This window comes from Nothobranchius furzeri, chromosome 6 (genome assembly GCF_043380555.1).
Source record: "Nothobranchius furzeri strain GRZ-AD chromosome 6, NfurGRZ-RIMD1, whole genome shotgun sequence".
NCBI lineage: Eukaryota > Metazoa > Chordata > Actinopteri > Cyprinodontiformes > Nothobranchiidae > Nothobranchius > Nothobranchius furzeri.
This window is the reverse complement of record NC_091746.1, coordinates 26120527-26133924: the sequence shown is the minus strand read 5'-3', so window position 1 is coordinate 26133924 and position 13398 is coordinate 26120527. Positions and strand designations below refer to the sequence as shown.

Genomic DNA, 13398 nt, shown 5'->3' with positions numbered 1-13398 from the left:
GTTATTGACTACATTTGTCTACAGCACAATCAGACACTCATTTTTATAGTTTATCAGCCAAAAAAATGTTGATTTGGAGTGACTAGCTCTTTAAAGACTTTAAAGAGCTAGTCACCCCCTACTAGCCTAGTGAACTTGACCAAATTCTTGCTTTGCAAAGTTTGGTCTAGGCATGCTCCATTGGAACCTCAGCAGCTCCTACCAGGACTCTGGCTAGCCAATCACAGCTCTCTAGAGGGGTTTCAAACACATAAAGAGCTGTGATTGGTCCATAATGGTGGGCCAGTCATAGTGCTCTATCTGCTTAGTGAACAAATCACAGAGCTTTATCCGCTTTGTGGGCCAATCAGGGCACTCTATATGCCTGGTGGGTGGGATGATGCAACAGAGTGAAACAAGAGTATGTCACATTCATTGTCCAGTAGCATGCGGAGATCATTTGAAAGACAACGGTAGAATCCGCCCCACAACCGAGAGCCGTCAATGGAGCATGGCCAGACTAAATAATACATTTATTTAGTCTGGCTTGCCAGGCTAACCCCCTACCAGAGTATTACTCCACTTCCTGTTTGAAAAATGCAACAAATGCTGTTGCCTAGCAGACCGAGAGGTCGGAGCCGCAAACAAATACACACACAGGCTCACAACGACATTGTGACATCATATGGTACCAGCTAACGTTCTAGGGTACCTCTTAGCCAATAGTGATGGCAGATTTAAATTCAAATGCAGTGCAGAGTTTTTACCCGACAACGGCACAACACTGACAGTTTTAGGCAGAAAATTAAAATTTTAACTAAATTGCACGAAAGTGCAAAGCTACTGACGACACGTGTCTGCAGCACGATTAGACACACATTTATGTAGTTTCAGAAAAACTAGTTCATTTGGGGTTGACTTGCTCTTTAAAAAACATTTTTTAACTTTTTGAAGGACTGGCTTTCATGCAGGCGGAACATGAAAATAGTCTCCTACACCGATCTCCTGCATTAGCTTCTGATAGAAAATAGATAAAACTCTAGGATTAGAAAATCCTGACAGATCTAACCGTTAGCATTAGCAACTCCACCACGCAGCAGAACTCCAGGCTTGTGTTATTTGTGGAGATAAAACATCAACGTTGCAGAGCTAACAGAGTCAGCGGTAGAGCCGTGTTGCTGTTAGCCAATCGGAGGAGAGACATCCACATATCAGGAAGTAAGACTCCAGATCCTGTTGTAGCGTGATGAAGGTTCTCTGATTTGTGCCAAAGGTCACATTTGCCCAGCTGGGTCAAGCTGGGTCAAACAGTACTTTGAATCCACAGATTAAAGCTCAAGGAGCCACCATGTCTGCCAAGATCATAACACCAGTATCTGCTGTTCCGTCAGAAGGACACTTCAAGCCACGATGATAATAATTAAATAATCATTAATAAACTTGTGATTTTATTACTGCTTAAATAATCATTAATACATGATCACTTGGTTCAGATATAAAGATATTTTAATTACATGAAATGAATTATTATGCTTTGGGTATTATAATGATAATTATTATAATAATTAAAGATGTGTTCAGCAAAGAAGACCTTCACCCTGTTCAGCTAACAGAGTTCAGATGACAATAACTGCATCACATGTTTTTTTGATGCATGACCAAGCTTTCTTCCGGAGAGAGGGGGAGTGTTCTGAGAGAGTTTGGTGAAAACTAACCATTACAGATTTCACGTCCAGTTCTTCAACCAACACCACGAGGAAAGGAGTACGGCCGTCTCCTTGACCCTCTCTGCCGACAAGAATGGCTAAAGAACAACGAAACTAACGAAGACTCTCCCAGAGTCATTGATGTCTGAAGTTAATTTGAATACGAGAACGTGCATCTGCCAAACGCTTCGTACAGCCGTGTACCCAGCACATCTCTGGACCGGACGATCGGACACTTGCGTCTACTCTTCCAGCCCAAGTGCCACCTTGGATGAACCCATCCTCCTGACGTCCGGATCCATAAAGGGGGTCCTGTTTTGGGTGAGGTAGAACACGACAGATGACGTTTGATGCTGTTTTCTCTAAAAGTAACTCAGTTATCTGCAAAATATTTCATCCAGAACACCTTCCATTCCCTCTGAACGAAACCTGAGAACTGCATTCACGCATTCAAAACTCATCATTCTCAGTTTTAGCTCCATCCAACACAGGTTTGCTTTTAAACAAGTAATATCAAAGCTGTTAAGGATTGTCATCAAAATTGCCATTTATGAATTGTCATTTTATGATTGTCGCTTCAAATCTTTCAGTTTAAAATTGTTAGTAAATAAATTTCTTCATTTTTAAACTTGCCTCATTATTGAAACGAATCACAGAAAAGGGTTGCATTTCCAGTTTATCGAATGAAAAGAATCTTACTGAATCTTCTGTTTAATAAACTTTGGTAATTAATTTAAGCATCTTAAATTAATTTTCACACCATTACAATGTCGTCTGAGGCCCAATCCCAATACTCGCACGCCTGGCGTTCCCGGCCAGGGGTGCGAGTGCGTAGCGTGTCCCGATTCTCAAGTGCGGAAGTTGGCCACGCCCCCATTGCACCCTTAATCTGCACTTCACCCAAGTCCGCAGCGACGCGGACCTCAGGCAAGAGTATTACCCACAAGTCATTGCTGCAGGAGGAACGGCTCAAGTTCCTTTTCTGAAAAATCTGTATTTTCTAATAAAATTAGTTAATTTTAGGACGATAAGTTGATGCTCTGAATGTTTTTAGACAAAACGGCAATAAAGTAAAATTTATTTCAAAGTTGTTAATAAAGGTTTTTGAAAAGTTTCACAGCGACCAGCATCCCGGCATGCGTTGCGATCGATGACGCAACGCTCCCTGTCTCAATTCTGCAAATTTTTGCACACTTGTGTACTACGCACTCGAACCCTTCTGTGCACTTTCTCCAAGTGCACTTAGCTGAAGTCCGCAGGGCGCAGTGCGAGTTGAGATTGGGCCTGAATACTTGTCCTCTGGCTGGATTCTCAGTGCTGGAACAGGCACGCTGGAGCTTTTTTTCCCCCAGAAAACAACTTTTAAAGCTTGACGCTGCACTATTTTCACATTGTGGTGAAATTCTGGCTTAGAAATGCTGCAGATTTTCTGTTTTTACTGCAAGTGAATTTAAAATTGTTGAAGGTTTACAACCACTATGACATTTTAGAGATTAGGTCACAGCTATAATCTGAGGAGTTCCACAGTTTAATCAATCTGGTTATAGCTGTTTCTCCAAACTGAGGCCATTCAGCAGGTATATATTAACCTTTTGACAGAAACTGATGATTTCAGATTTTATGGTCTGGAATCCTTTTTATTTTTCATTTACTCCGATTCATAAAAAGCCTCAAAATGAAAACAAATATTGTATTTTTCCCTCAGAATGAATAAAAACTGTTTTGTTTTTTGAATCAACTTGATGCCAAATCATCCGCTTAAAAAATAAAAACGGTTTAATCACCAGTTTTAGCTTTTTACACATTTTAATTCAACATCTCGCCTGAAGAAGGGATTATTTTTAATATTGTAAAGATGAAAAACTGTTTTCCACGTAGGCCCACATTTAATTTAATTTAATTTAATTTAATTGATTGGACCCTTTTCTGGATCTTCAGTAAAACATTTCCAGATACTCTCAACTTGCAGCTGCAGCAGGACGCTCTGGCGGCCATGTTTGGGTTTTTAAATGAACCCTGGTCTGGTGCTTCTGGCTTTCCGGGTCGGAAATAGATTTGTTCGGTTTGGGATCTGAAGGTTTGAGCTCAGTGGAGCAGAGCAGCACAACCTGCTGACCCGCGTCACGGTGTGAAATGATGGCTGTTGTGTGTTTTTCTTTCCACTAGAGGGAGTAACTCCGGCCCGTTTCCTCGGTAGTTTGCGTCAAACCTGAAACAGGAGAAGCCGCGGCAGCGTAAACACCCCGAGGAGCTCAGAGACATGACCTGTCTCCTTCACTAAAGATCTGACATGACTTCATGAGACCGAACATGTTTGTGTTCTTGCGCGCTGCTGTGTTTCTCCTCTTTACGCACAGCCTGACCCAAGCCGCGCGCTACGACAAATGCGACTCCAGGTGCGACGTGAGCTCGTGCCCGAGCCCGAGCTGCCCCGGCGGCTACGTACCGGACAGATGCAACTGCTGCCTGGTGTGCGCGCCGCGCGAGGGGGACCCGTGCGGCCGCAAAAACGACCTGCCGTGCGCCGACGGCCTGGTGTGCAAGCTGCGCCCCGCGGGGAGGCTGCGGGGCTCCAAGCGGGCCTGCCGGTGCAAGCTTGACCACGAGTTGTGCGGGAGCGACGGGAAAACGTACGGTAACGTGTGTAAGATGAAAGCGGCCAGTCGGAAAGCTGTGGGCAGAGGGAGAGCCGCGGTGAGCCAAGCGCACAAAGGACCGTGCGCACCTCCAGGCGCAGGTAGGACGCATGGGTCATCCAGAAAGCCGAGAACTGGACTCAGTCTATCCTAAACAAAAAGTGAAGTGGGAACTCGTTCACTAACTCCCAACTTTATTTTTTCTCTTTGAATAGATTTTTGTTGAATTTAATTATTGAACTTTTACAGGAAAAAAATCCTATTTTTGCTCATCTAACGCTACCGTACCCATTAAACGGTTGTTTTATCTGTTTTAACCCTTTCATGCATGAATTATGAAATCTTAAATCATGATTTTTTAAACAACTTTTTTCATTCGTCTTTAGGTGTGAATGAAACAAATTTCAACAAATATGTTTGTAAAATTTTATAATTTACAAATAATTTATTACATGTCCACCTCAGTGGACAGCGTGCATTCTGAGCATGAAATATGTTGGCTTGACTTAATGAAGTCCAAATTGAGGGGCTCAAATGCAATAAAGTCTTCAACAGCTGTGCTTAATAGCAAAAACAAATAACAATTTTGAGTACCTGTCCACTGTAGTGACCACTGACCATTATGCATCAAAGGGTTAATTCTTATTTAATGTTGAGATGCCAGAAACTTCCTCAACCATTTTACATTTCTCCTGATGTTTCTGCAGATCTGATCATTTATGTCCACCTCAGCTTGTCTTTGGGTTTGACTTTCTGAAAGCCACTCAAGCTCATTTCGAATTTCTTTCCTTTCATTTGAACCACATTTCATGTTGTTCCAAGTCTTTGGAGATGTTCTCCTTTGGCTGTAAGATGAAACGTTTCCGTGTGTTCCTTCAAGCTAGACGATTGTCTCATTTCCATCTTTGTTGAGACGAGGTTGTAAATGACACACAGATGTGTGTTTTAAAGCTTCTCTTGTTTATTTTCTTGCGTTACTACCTTGAGTTGTTCTTGTAGGTCACTCCCTGGTCCGTCTCAGCAGCCCTCGATACAAGTTCAACTTTATCGCTGATGTTGTGGAGAAAATCGCGCCTGCTGTCGTCCACATTGAGCTGTTTGTGAGGTGAGGAATGTGTGAGTGTGTGTTGGTCCCACCCCACCCCCAGCCTTTTTTAACTTCTTTTATTTTCTGGTTTTTGCTCTCCAGACATCCTCTGTTTGGTCGCCACGTGCGCGTCTCCAGCGGCTCTGGTTTCATTGTGACGCACACAGGTGTGATTGTGACCAACGCTCATGTGGTCACCACGGCCGGCACGGTTACCGGGAGGCTGCAGCTGCGGGTTCAGCTCCACGACGGCGATGCATACGAAGCCGTGGTCAGAGATGTGGACAAGAAGGCGGACATTGCCACCATCAAGATCAGTTCACAGGTTGGGAACACCAGAGCAGGAGCTGAGTTTTCCCAGCCTTACAGAAACACTTTCCTAAACTCACTCTGAGTCAGCTGCAGCACTGATGTGTGTATTCTCACACCCACATCTAAAATACTCAGACTCTTCCTCCTCCTCCGCTTCCTTCGTTCATCCATTATTTTCTGTCTTCTCAGCCCAGTTTGTCCAACATGTCCACGTTTCCTTCTCTGTTTGTCTCTTTTTCCTGGTGGGAGCAGAAGAAGCTTCATGTTCTGTCTTTGGGTCGCTCAGCTGATCTGAGACCAGGGGAGTTTGTGGTTGCCATCGGCAGCCCGTTTGCTCTACAGAACACCGTCACAACGGGCATCGTCAGCACGACGCAGAGAGACGGAAAGGAGCTGGGCATCAGGGACTCGGACATGGACTACATCCAGACGGACGCCATCATCAATGTGAACACACTGATTAATATGCAACTACACACAATGCTTAAAGAGAATTTATTTGGCTCTTTTGGGATTTATCTAAACGTTTGTGTCTTTCCACAAGTACGGCAATTCTGGAGGACCTCTTGTTAACCTGGTAGGTTATGTCAAACTGAGTGGAGCAAATTTTAGTCCATTTGAATGACTTTAATGTTGTGTGTGTGAGACAGGTTTGAAAGTGTGACATGTGTTTTCTCACAGGATGGTGAGGTCATAGGCATCAACACTCTGAAGGTAACAGCAGGGATCTCCTTCGCTATTCCTGCAGACAGGATCAGCCGCTTCCTCGCAGATTCCCAGGACAAACACAGCAAAGGTGGGAGTCTCAGGTCAACTGGTGCATTTATAACAAAAACATTCCAGAGAGAACTCACCTTTCATTTACCTCTGATTCCATCCTGACTGCTGCTGTTGTGACAGAAAAGGCCAAACTGCAGAGAACACATGCGGAAGATCAACAGTCTGATGCAGGTGAGAGTTGCTGATGTAGAGGTTGTGCTGGAAGTGATAATAACCAACCAACCAACCACCCAACTAGCCACCAAACCCACCACCTACCCAACCAACCAACTAACCAATCAAACCACCAACCAACCACCCAACTAACCACCAAACCCAACACCTACCCAACAACCAACTAACCACCTACCCAACCAACCAACCAACCAACTACTAAACCCACCAACTAACCAACCAGCCACCCAACTAACCACCAAACCCACCCACCAACCAACCAACCACCCACCCACACACATACCCAACCAACCAACTAACCAACCAACCAAACCAACCAACCACCAAACTAACCACCCAACTAACTACCCAACTAACCACCCAACCAACAAACTATCCACCCAACTAACAACTGATCAAACCAACTAACCACCCACCCAACTAACCAACTACCCAACTAACCAACCAACTACGCAACCCACCAACCAACCAACCACCCCCCCACACACAAACACCCAACCAACTAACCAACCAACCAGCCACCAAACTAACCACCCAACTAACCACTGAACCAACCAACTAACCACCCAAACAACCAACTAACTACCCAACCAACCACTCTACTAACCAAACAACCACCCACCCACTACTAACCAACCACTTTACTAACCACCCACCCACCCAACCAACCATTCTACTAACCAACCAACCAACTAACCACCCACCTGACCAACCAACCACTTTACTAACCAACCACCCACTCTACTAATCAACCAACCACCCACCCGCCCAACCAACCACTCTACTAACCATCCAACCAGCCAGCCAGCCAACCAACCAACTAACCACCCACCCAACCAAACAACCACTTTACTAACCAACCACCCACTCTACTAATCAACCAACCACCCACCCGCCCAACCAACCACTCTACTAACCATCCAACCAGCCAGCCAACCAACCAACCAACCACTCACCCAACCAACCACTCTACTAACCATCCAACCAACCACTCTACTAACCATCCAACCAGCCAGCCAACCAACCAACGAACCACCCACTCACCCAACCAACCACTCTACTAACCATCCAACCAACCAACCACTCTACTAACCATCCAACCATCCAGCCAACCACTCTACTAACCAACCAACTAACCACCCGCCTACCCAACCAACCACTTTACTATCCAACCAACCAACCACGCTACTGACTAACCAACCACCCACCCACCCACTCTACTAACCATCCAACCATCCAGCCAGCCAACCAACCAACCAACCACTTTTCAAACCAACCAACCAACCAACCAACTAACCACCCACCCACCCACCCAACCAACCAACCACTCTACTAACCACCCACCCAACCAACCGATCCACCAATCAGACTTTTGACAGACATTTGATAAAAATTGGGAGTGTTTCTGCCACACTTGCTGCAGAGCCCTTACATGTTTTTGCTTGCCACAGACAGAAGACAGTTGCTGTGCCAAAACAATAAGACCTATAAAATGCTGTTGAACATTGAGCTCACTGAGGGTTTAGTGGTCCCTCACGTAAAGTTTCTACAGTATTTCATGGTGGAGGTATTATGAGTTATTTCTTCCATTTTTAAAGAAAAGCAACATCTGACTGATTAATAATAGAAGTCTATTTGAGCTTTTATGTCATTTTTGGGTGATTTGTGATGAAATGTCTCAGAGACGCAAGTCCGACTGGCTGAAAGAAGTGACGTTTTATGTGTCTGTAGGTACTTTTGTGGCAGTAGGAACAGTTTGTTTGAAACTGTTTGTTGTGAATTTCTGACAGAGCTCGCTGTGACACCTGTCATGTGACCTATAGGATAAAGGTCAGGAGATAGCCATACCTAAGTGAACCGAGTCTTCCTACTCCCACACCTTTTACGGAACACACATGAATACGTTACCACATGTAGCTGCGCTTGTCTTCTTTGATCTAGTGTGAATTCAGCCTCTGTTGGACTTACGGTTTCCTCACAAATCCCCCTAAAAGGTGCAGAGTACCCACCAGGTCTACCATCTTCTCCATGATGTTCACCTTCCCCTGGAAAACCCCAATAACGTTACATAAAAGTGTGATTTTACCAACATGGTTCAAGGTAACCTGAAGCTGCTTCAGTACGTTAAAGTCTTGCAATCGGTTTAAAGTTTAAAGTTTCCAGGTCAAAGCATTTTGAGGCCGTGAGCCGTCAAACACATTTCAGCGACGATTGGATGAATTCCTCCTTGTTTTCCTCTGTGGTGTTTTTGGCGTGAATTTTCTAATTTTGACATTACGTTACCATGGTAACTGTTACATCAAACAAGATGACTTGCACATATCCTTCAGACTGAGCTGGTATATGTTGTGTGAGTGAACTCCTGCATTAATGCATAAAAGAAACATGTTTAGAGCCAAGCCTTAAAAATCTGAAAGTCTTTATGAAATCAGGTTCTGCCTTCGTTTCAGAGACGTCACCAGTGAAGAAATACTTTTTAGGTGTCAGGATGATCACAGTCACCAAAGTGTGAGTTAAGGGAGCAGCGCACACACACAAATACACACACACACGCACGCACGCACACACGCACGCACATGCACGCGCACGCACAGGCACGCGCGCACACACACACACACACACGCATGCACACACACGGGCACACACGCATATGCACATGCACGCACGAACACGCACACACACAAATACACGCACGCACCCACACATGCTCGCGCACGTGCACTCACACGCGCACAGGCACGCGCACGCACAGGCACGCACACACACACACACACACACACGCACAGGCACGCACGCACACACACACACGCGCGCACACGCATACGCACATGCACGCACGAACACGCACACACACACACGCACGCACACATACACGTATACACACGCATGCACACACACACACGCACATGCACGCGCGCACGCACACACACACATGCATGCACGCTTTAGATTGTTGTGATGTAACAACCGTCTGCGGATCTTTGTGTCTCAGTTTGATGTCAGAGCTGAAACATCAGAACCCGGACCTTCCTGACATCAGCGGTGGAGTTCTGGTGCAGCAGGTCGTACCCAACACTCCGGCAGAGAGGTATGAACACACACACACACACACACACACACACACACACACACACACACACACACACACACACACACACACACACACACACACACACACACACACACACACACACACACACGTATATCTGCCTAAGTGTTTCATTTTCTGATTCTGCAGTTTATTAAAAATGAAGGAAATTTTCACGATTATTTAAGAAATTTTCCATTTTCCTGTTCATTTTCCACTCAGCTTTGTATTAATAATGTAATTAATGAGCCACTGTTGGTGTGTAACCTGATATTCTTCAGATAGACACAAATGGATTTAAATCACATTAGAATATTTTACACTTATTATTGCATTATTTATATTTAGGATTTATGTGTAAAAGTGTTGTTCATTAGTCATTATTTATAATTTAACCCTTTATTTTAAGCATTAATTTAGCAGAAAATATTCCTGCTAGAGAAGGTAATTATTAATATTATTATCGTCGTCGTCTTCCTCCGCTTATCCGGGTCCGGGTCGCGGGGGCAGCATCCCAACTAGGGAGCTCCAGACCGTCCTCTTCCCAGCCACCTCCACCAGCTCCTCCGGCAGGACCCCAAGGCGTTCCCGGACCAGATTGGAGATGTAACCTCTCCAACGTGTCCTGGGTCGACTCGGGGGCCTCCTGCCGGCAGGACATGCCCGAAACACCTCCCCAGGGAGGCATCCAGGAGGCATCCTGACCAGATGCCCAAACCACCTCAACTGGCTCCTTTCGATCCGGAGGAGCAGCGGTTCTACTCCGAGTCCCTCCGGAATGTCCGAGCTCCTCACCCTATCTCTAAGGCTGAGCCCGGCCACCCTACGGAGGAAAGTCATTTTGGCCGCTTGTATCAGCGATCTCGTTCTTTCGGTCATTACCCAAAGCTCATCACCATAGGTGAGGATTGGGACGTAGATCGACCGGTAAATCGAGAGCCTGGCTTTCTGGCTCAGCTCCCTCTTCCCCACGACAGATCGGCTCAGCGTCCGCATCACTGCAGACGCCGAACCAATCCGCCTGTCGATCTCCCGATCCCTCCTACCCTCACTCGTGAACAAGACCCCGAGATACTTAAACTCCTCCACTTGAGGTAGGACCTCTCTCCCGACCCGGAGGTGGCAAGCCACCCTTTTCCGGTGGAGAACCATGGTCTCAGATTTGGATGTGCTGATCCTCATCCCAGCCGCTTCACACTCAGCCGCGAACCTACCCAGCAAGAGCTGAAGGTCAGAGCTGGATGAAGCTGGGAGGACCACATCATCCGCAAAAAGCAGAGACGAGATTCTCCTGCCCATGGGTGTAATTTGGGGGGGGGGGGCGCATGTACCCCCCAGTTTTTCCAAAGTCAAGTTTTGACCCCTGCACTTTTTACCATCCAAAAACGAAATTACGCTATATTAAATTGACACTGGTTGAGCTCTAGGACCAAGCGGAAAACAACCGTTTGTGTTGAAGCCTGTTTCCCATTAGAGAATACTGTAAAACGGGCCCCAACCCCAGGCCTGGCTCCAGGGTGGGACCCTGGTAACCCTCCGGGCCAGGTACTCCGACTCTTTGTTTTTCAATTCAATTCAATTCAAAAATACTTTATTAATCCCAGAGGGAAATTGATTGCTGTAGTAGCTCAGAATAATAATAATAATCAAGTCATCAAAGAGTTGTTGTATATTACAATGGCTGTTGGCAGGAAGGATCTCCAGTAGCGGTCAGTGTTGCAGCCAAACTGAAGAAGCCTCTGACTGAAGACACTCTTCCGTTGTCGGACAGTCTTGTGAAGAGAATGCTCAGGGTTGTCCATCATTTTCTTGATTCTCTGGAGAATCCTTCTTTCATTATCTCCTCCAGCGGCTCCTAAACTGCCGAAACTCTGGCTGAGTCCTTGAAAGGGCTTGGAGTTCCTCCATCTTGTTGGCCAGTGATCTCACATTGCCCGTTATGATCGATGGAAGAGATGGTTTGAATTTCCTCTTTCTCTGTCTCCGTTTTGCTCCCGCTCTGCATCCACGCTTCTTACGTTTTAGCTCATTTGGGATTTGTGGCTTCAGTTGAGGTATTATTTCAGCCTTTCCAATGTCAATCAGCTGCTCCCGATTGTAAACCAGCTTGTTGCCATGGTTACGCATCATAACAAATGCTCAAAAAGTGAAAAAAGCTAAAACAAATAGCGGTAAAAATCCTTCAAGCTTCACAGCACCAGAAACAGAAAAGTAAAATGTCCAAAAAATACAGTTTTTCTTGAGAAACTAGAAGAAAAAATGCCCAAGAAAAGGCAAAGCTTACATATAGTCAACAGAGCTACTCCAACATGCAGCCACCCAGAGCAGCGCAGTTCCGGGAAAAAAAAAACGCCCATGAAAGATCTTCTGATCTTATTGTTGCAATAATATTAATAAATATATTATTTTTATAACCTTGACTGCCTTAAAAGGAATGCTGAAAAAACGTAATCGTGTTTTTCTTGTTGTGGAAGTGAAAGTGTTAAAGAAAATCTCTGGACTTAATAATAATGCAGCTGTGCAACTTTATTTTATTTATTTGGTCTTTTATGAAAATTAAAATGGTCCCAAATAAACAAACTACACTATCTGTGGTCCACTCGCACCTGCAGTCTTCACATCCACAACCATCTCATGTTATGGATAATCAACCTGATCTCTGATAACAAACATTTGTCCATTATCTGTGACGTCTGTAGTGTTCTCTTTCCTCTGCGAGCTGTGGAGGCCATCTTGATCAGGGTCCTTAAATCCATCCAGTAGCTGTGGAGATGTTTGACCCCATGCTCCTGTTTTTCAGGGGGGGGATAAAAGCAGGAGATGTTATAGTGAAGCTGGACGGACAGCCAGTCCAGACGACTGAAGACATCCAGAACATGCTGCAGAGCGACCGGCCTCTTCTCCTCGAGATTCGCCGAGGGAACGACGACTTGCTGTTCAACGTCCAGCCTCAGCAGAGGATGCTCTGAAGAAGTCGGCAGGTTTTAGATGCACAGTGATGATTTGGTGTGTTTTACTGGTCAGACAAAGAAAACAAAGCATTATCTGCAACTGCAGAATGTTTATTTAATGTTTAATTTATTAACGACTTATTTCTTGTTTATTGTTTGACAAATTAAAGCAGAAATCAAGACGTTTTTCCCAAATGGTGCCATCTAGAGGTGAGAAATATGTTGCAGCTGAAGCCTCTCTCCTTACTTCCGTGATCATGGCTGGAAGCAGCGTCTCGACAAGACTTACTTGTTCGTAAGAAATGTCGCCAACTCACCCTACGAGGGATGTCTGTACGTAGGCGGACGTCTAACGCTATTGGCTAACGCACAACAACGATCGATCCACATAATATGGAGCTCTTCGGGACGGGGGACGAGCTTAGTGGGGAAAAAGTGTTTATTTCCTACGTTATATCACAGCACAGGGTAAGACTCACTTCCATAAGAAATCAGACAAAGTTCCTGAAAGGGGGAAACTCCAGATTGTAGAAAACTCTGCCGAGTTGAGTCCGCTGCAGCGCGAGCTGAAGGCGCTTCAGAATAAAAGCTTCTTAAAGAGGTTTGTGTGTGTTTATCTATCTGGTCTGTTGGACGGTGGCTCCGAGTTCCTCTTCTCTGTTTACGTCTTCTCATTCCTCCTGAT

At 45.3% G+C, this 13398-nt stretch overlaps 1 protein-coding gene across 2 annotated transcripts; it reads left to right on the top strand.

The window, feature by feature from the left end:
* The first annotated feature begins 3865 nt into the window (after positions 1-3865).
* On the top strand, positions 3866-13047 carry htra3a (HtrA serine peptidase 3a). 2 transcript variants are annotated; one of them, XM_015971611.3, is made up of 11 exons: positions 3866-4422; positions 5321-5426; positions 5511-5733; positions 5973-6167; positions 6265-6297; positions 6402-6516; positions 6621-6671; positions 9125-9182; positions 9667-9762; positions 12563-12768; positions 12884-13021. In XM_015971611.3, the coding sequence occupies exons 1-10, from the start codon at positions 3984-3986 to the stop codon at positions 12729-12731; spliced, it is 1485 nt and encodes a 494-aa protein (XP_015827097.3). In that variant the 5' UTR covers positions 3866-3983; the 3' UTR covers positions 12732-12768; positions 12884-13021. The 2 variants fall into 2 exon arrangements, with proteins under 2 accessions (XP_015827097.3, XP_015827088.3); XM_015971602.3 differs by having other exon boundaries at positions 3867-4422; positions 12887-13047.
* Positions 13048-13398: the final 351 nt, after the last annotated feature.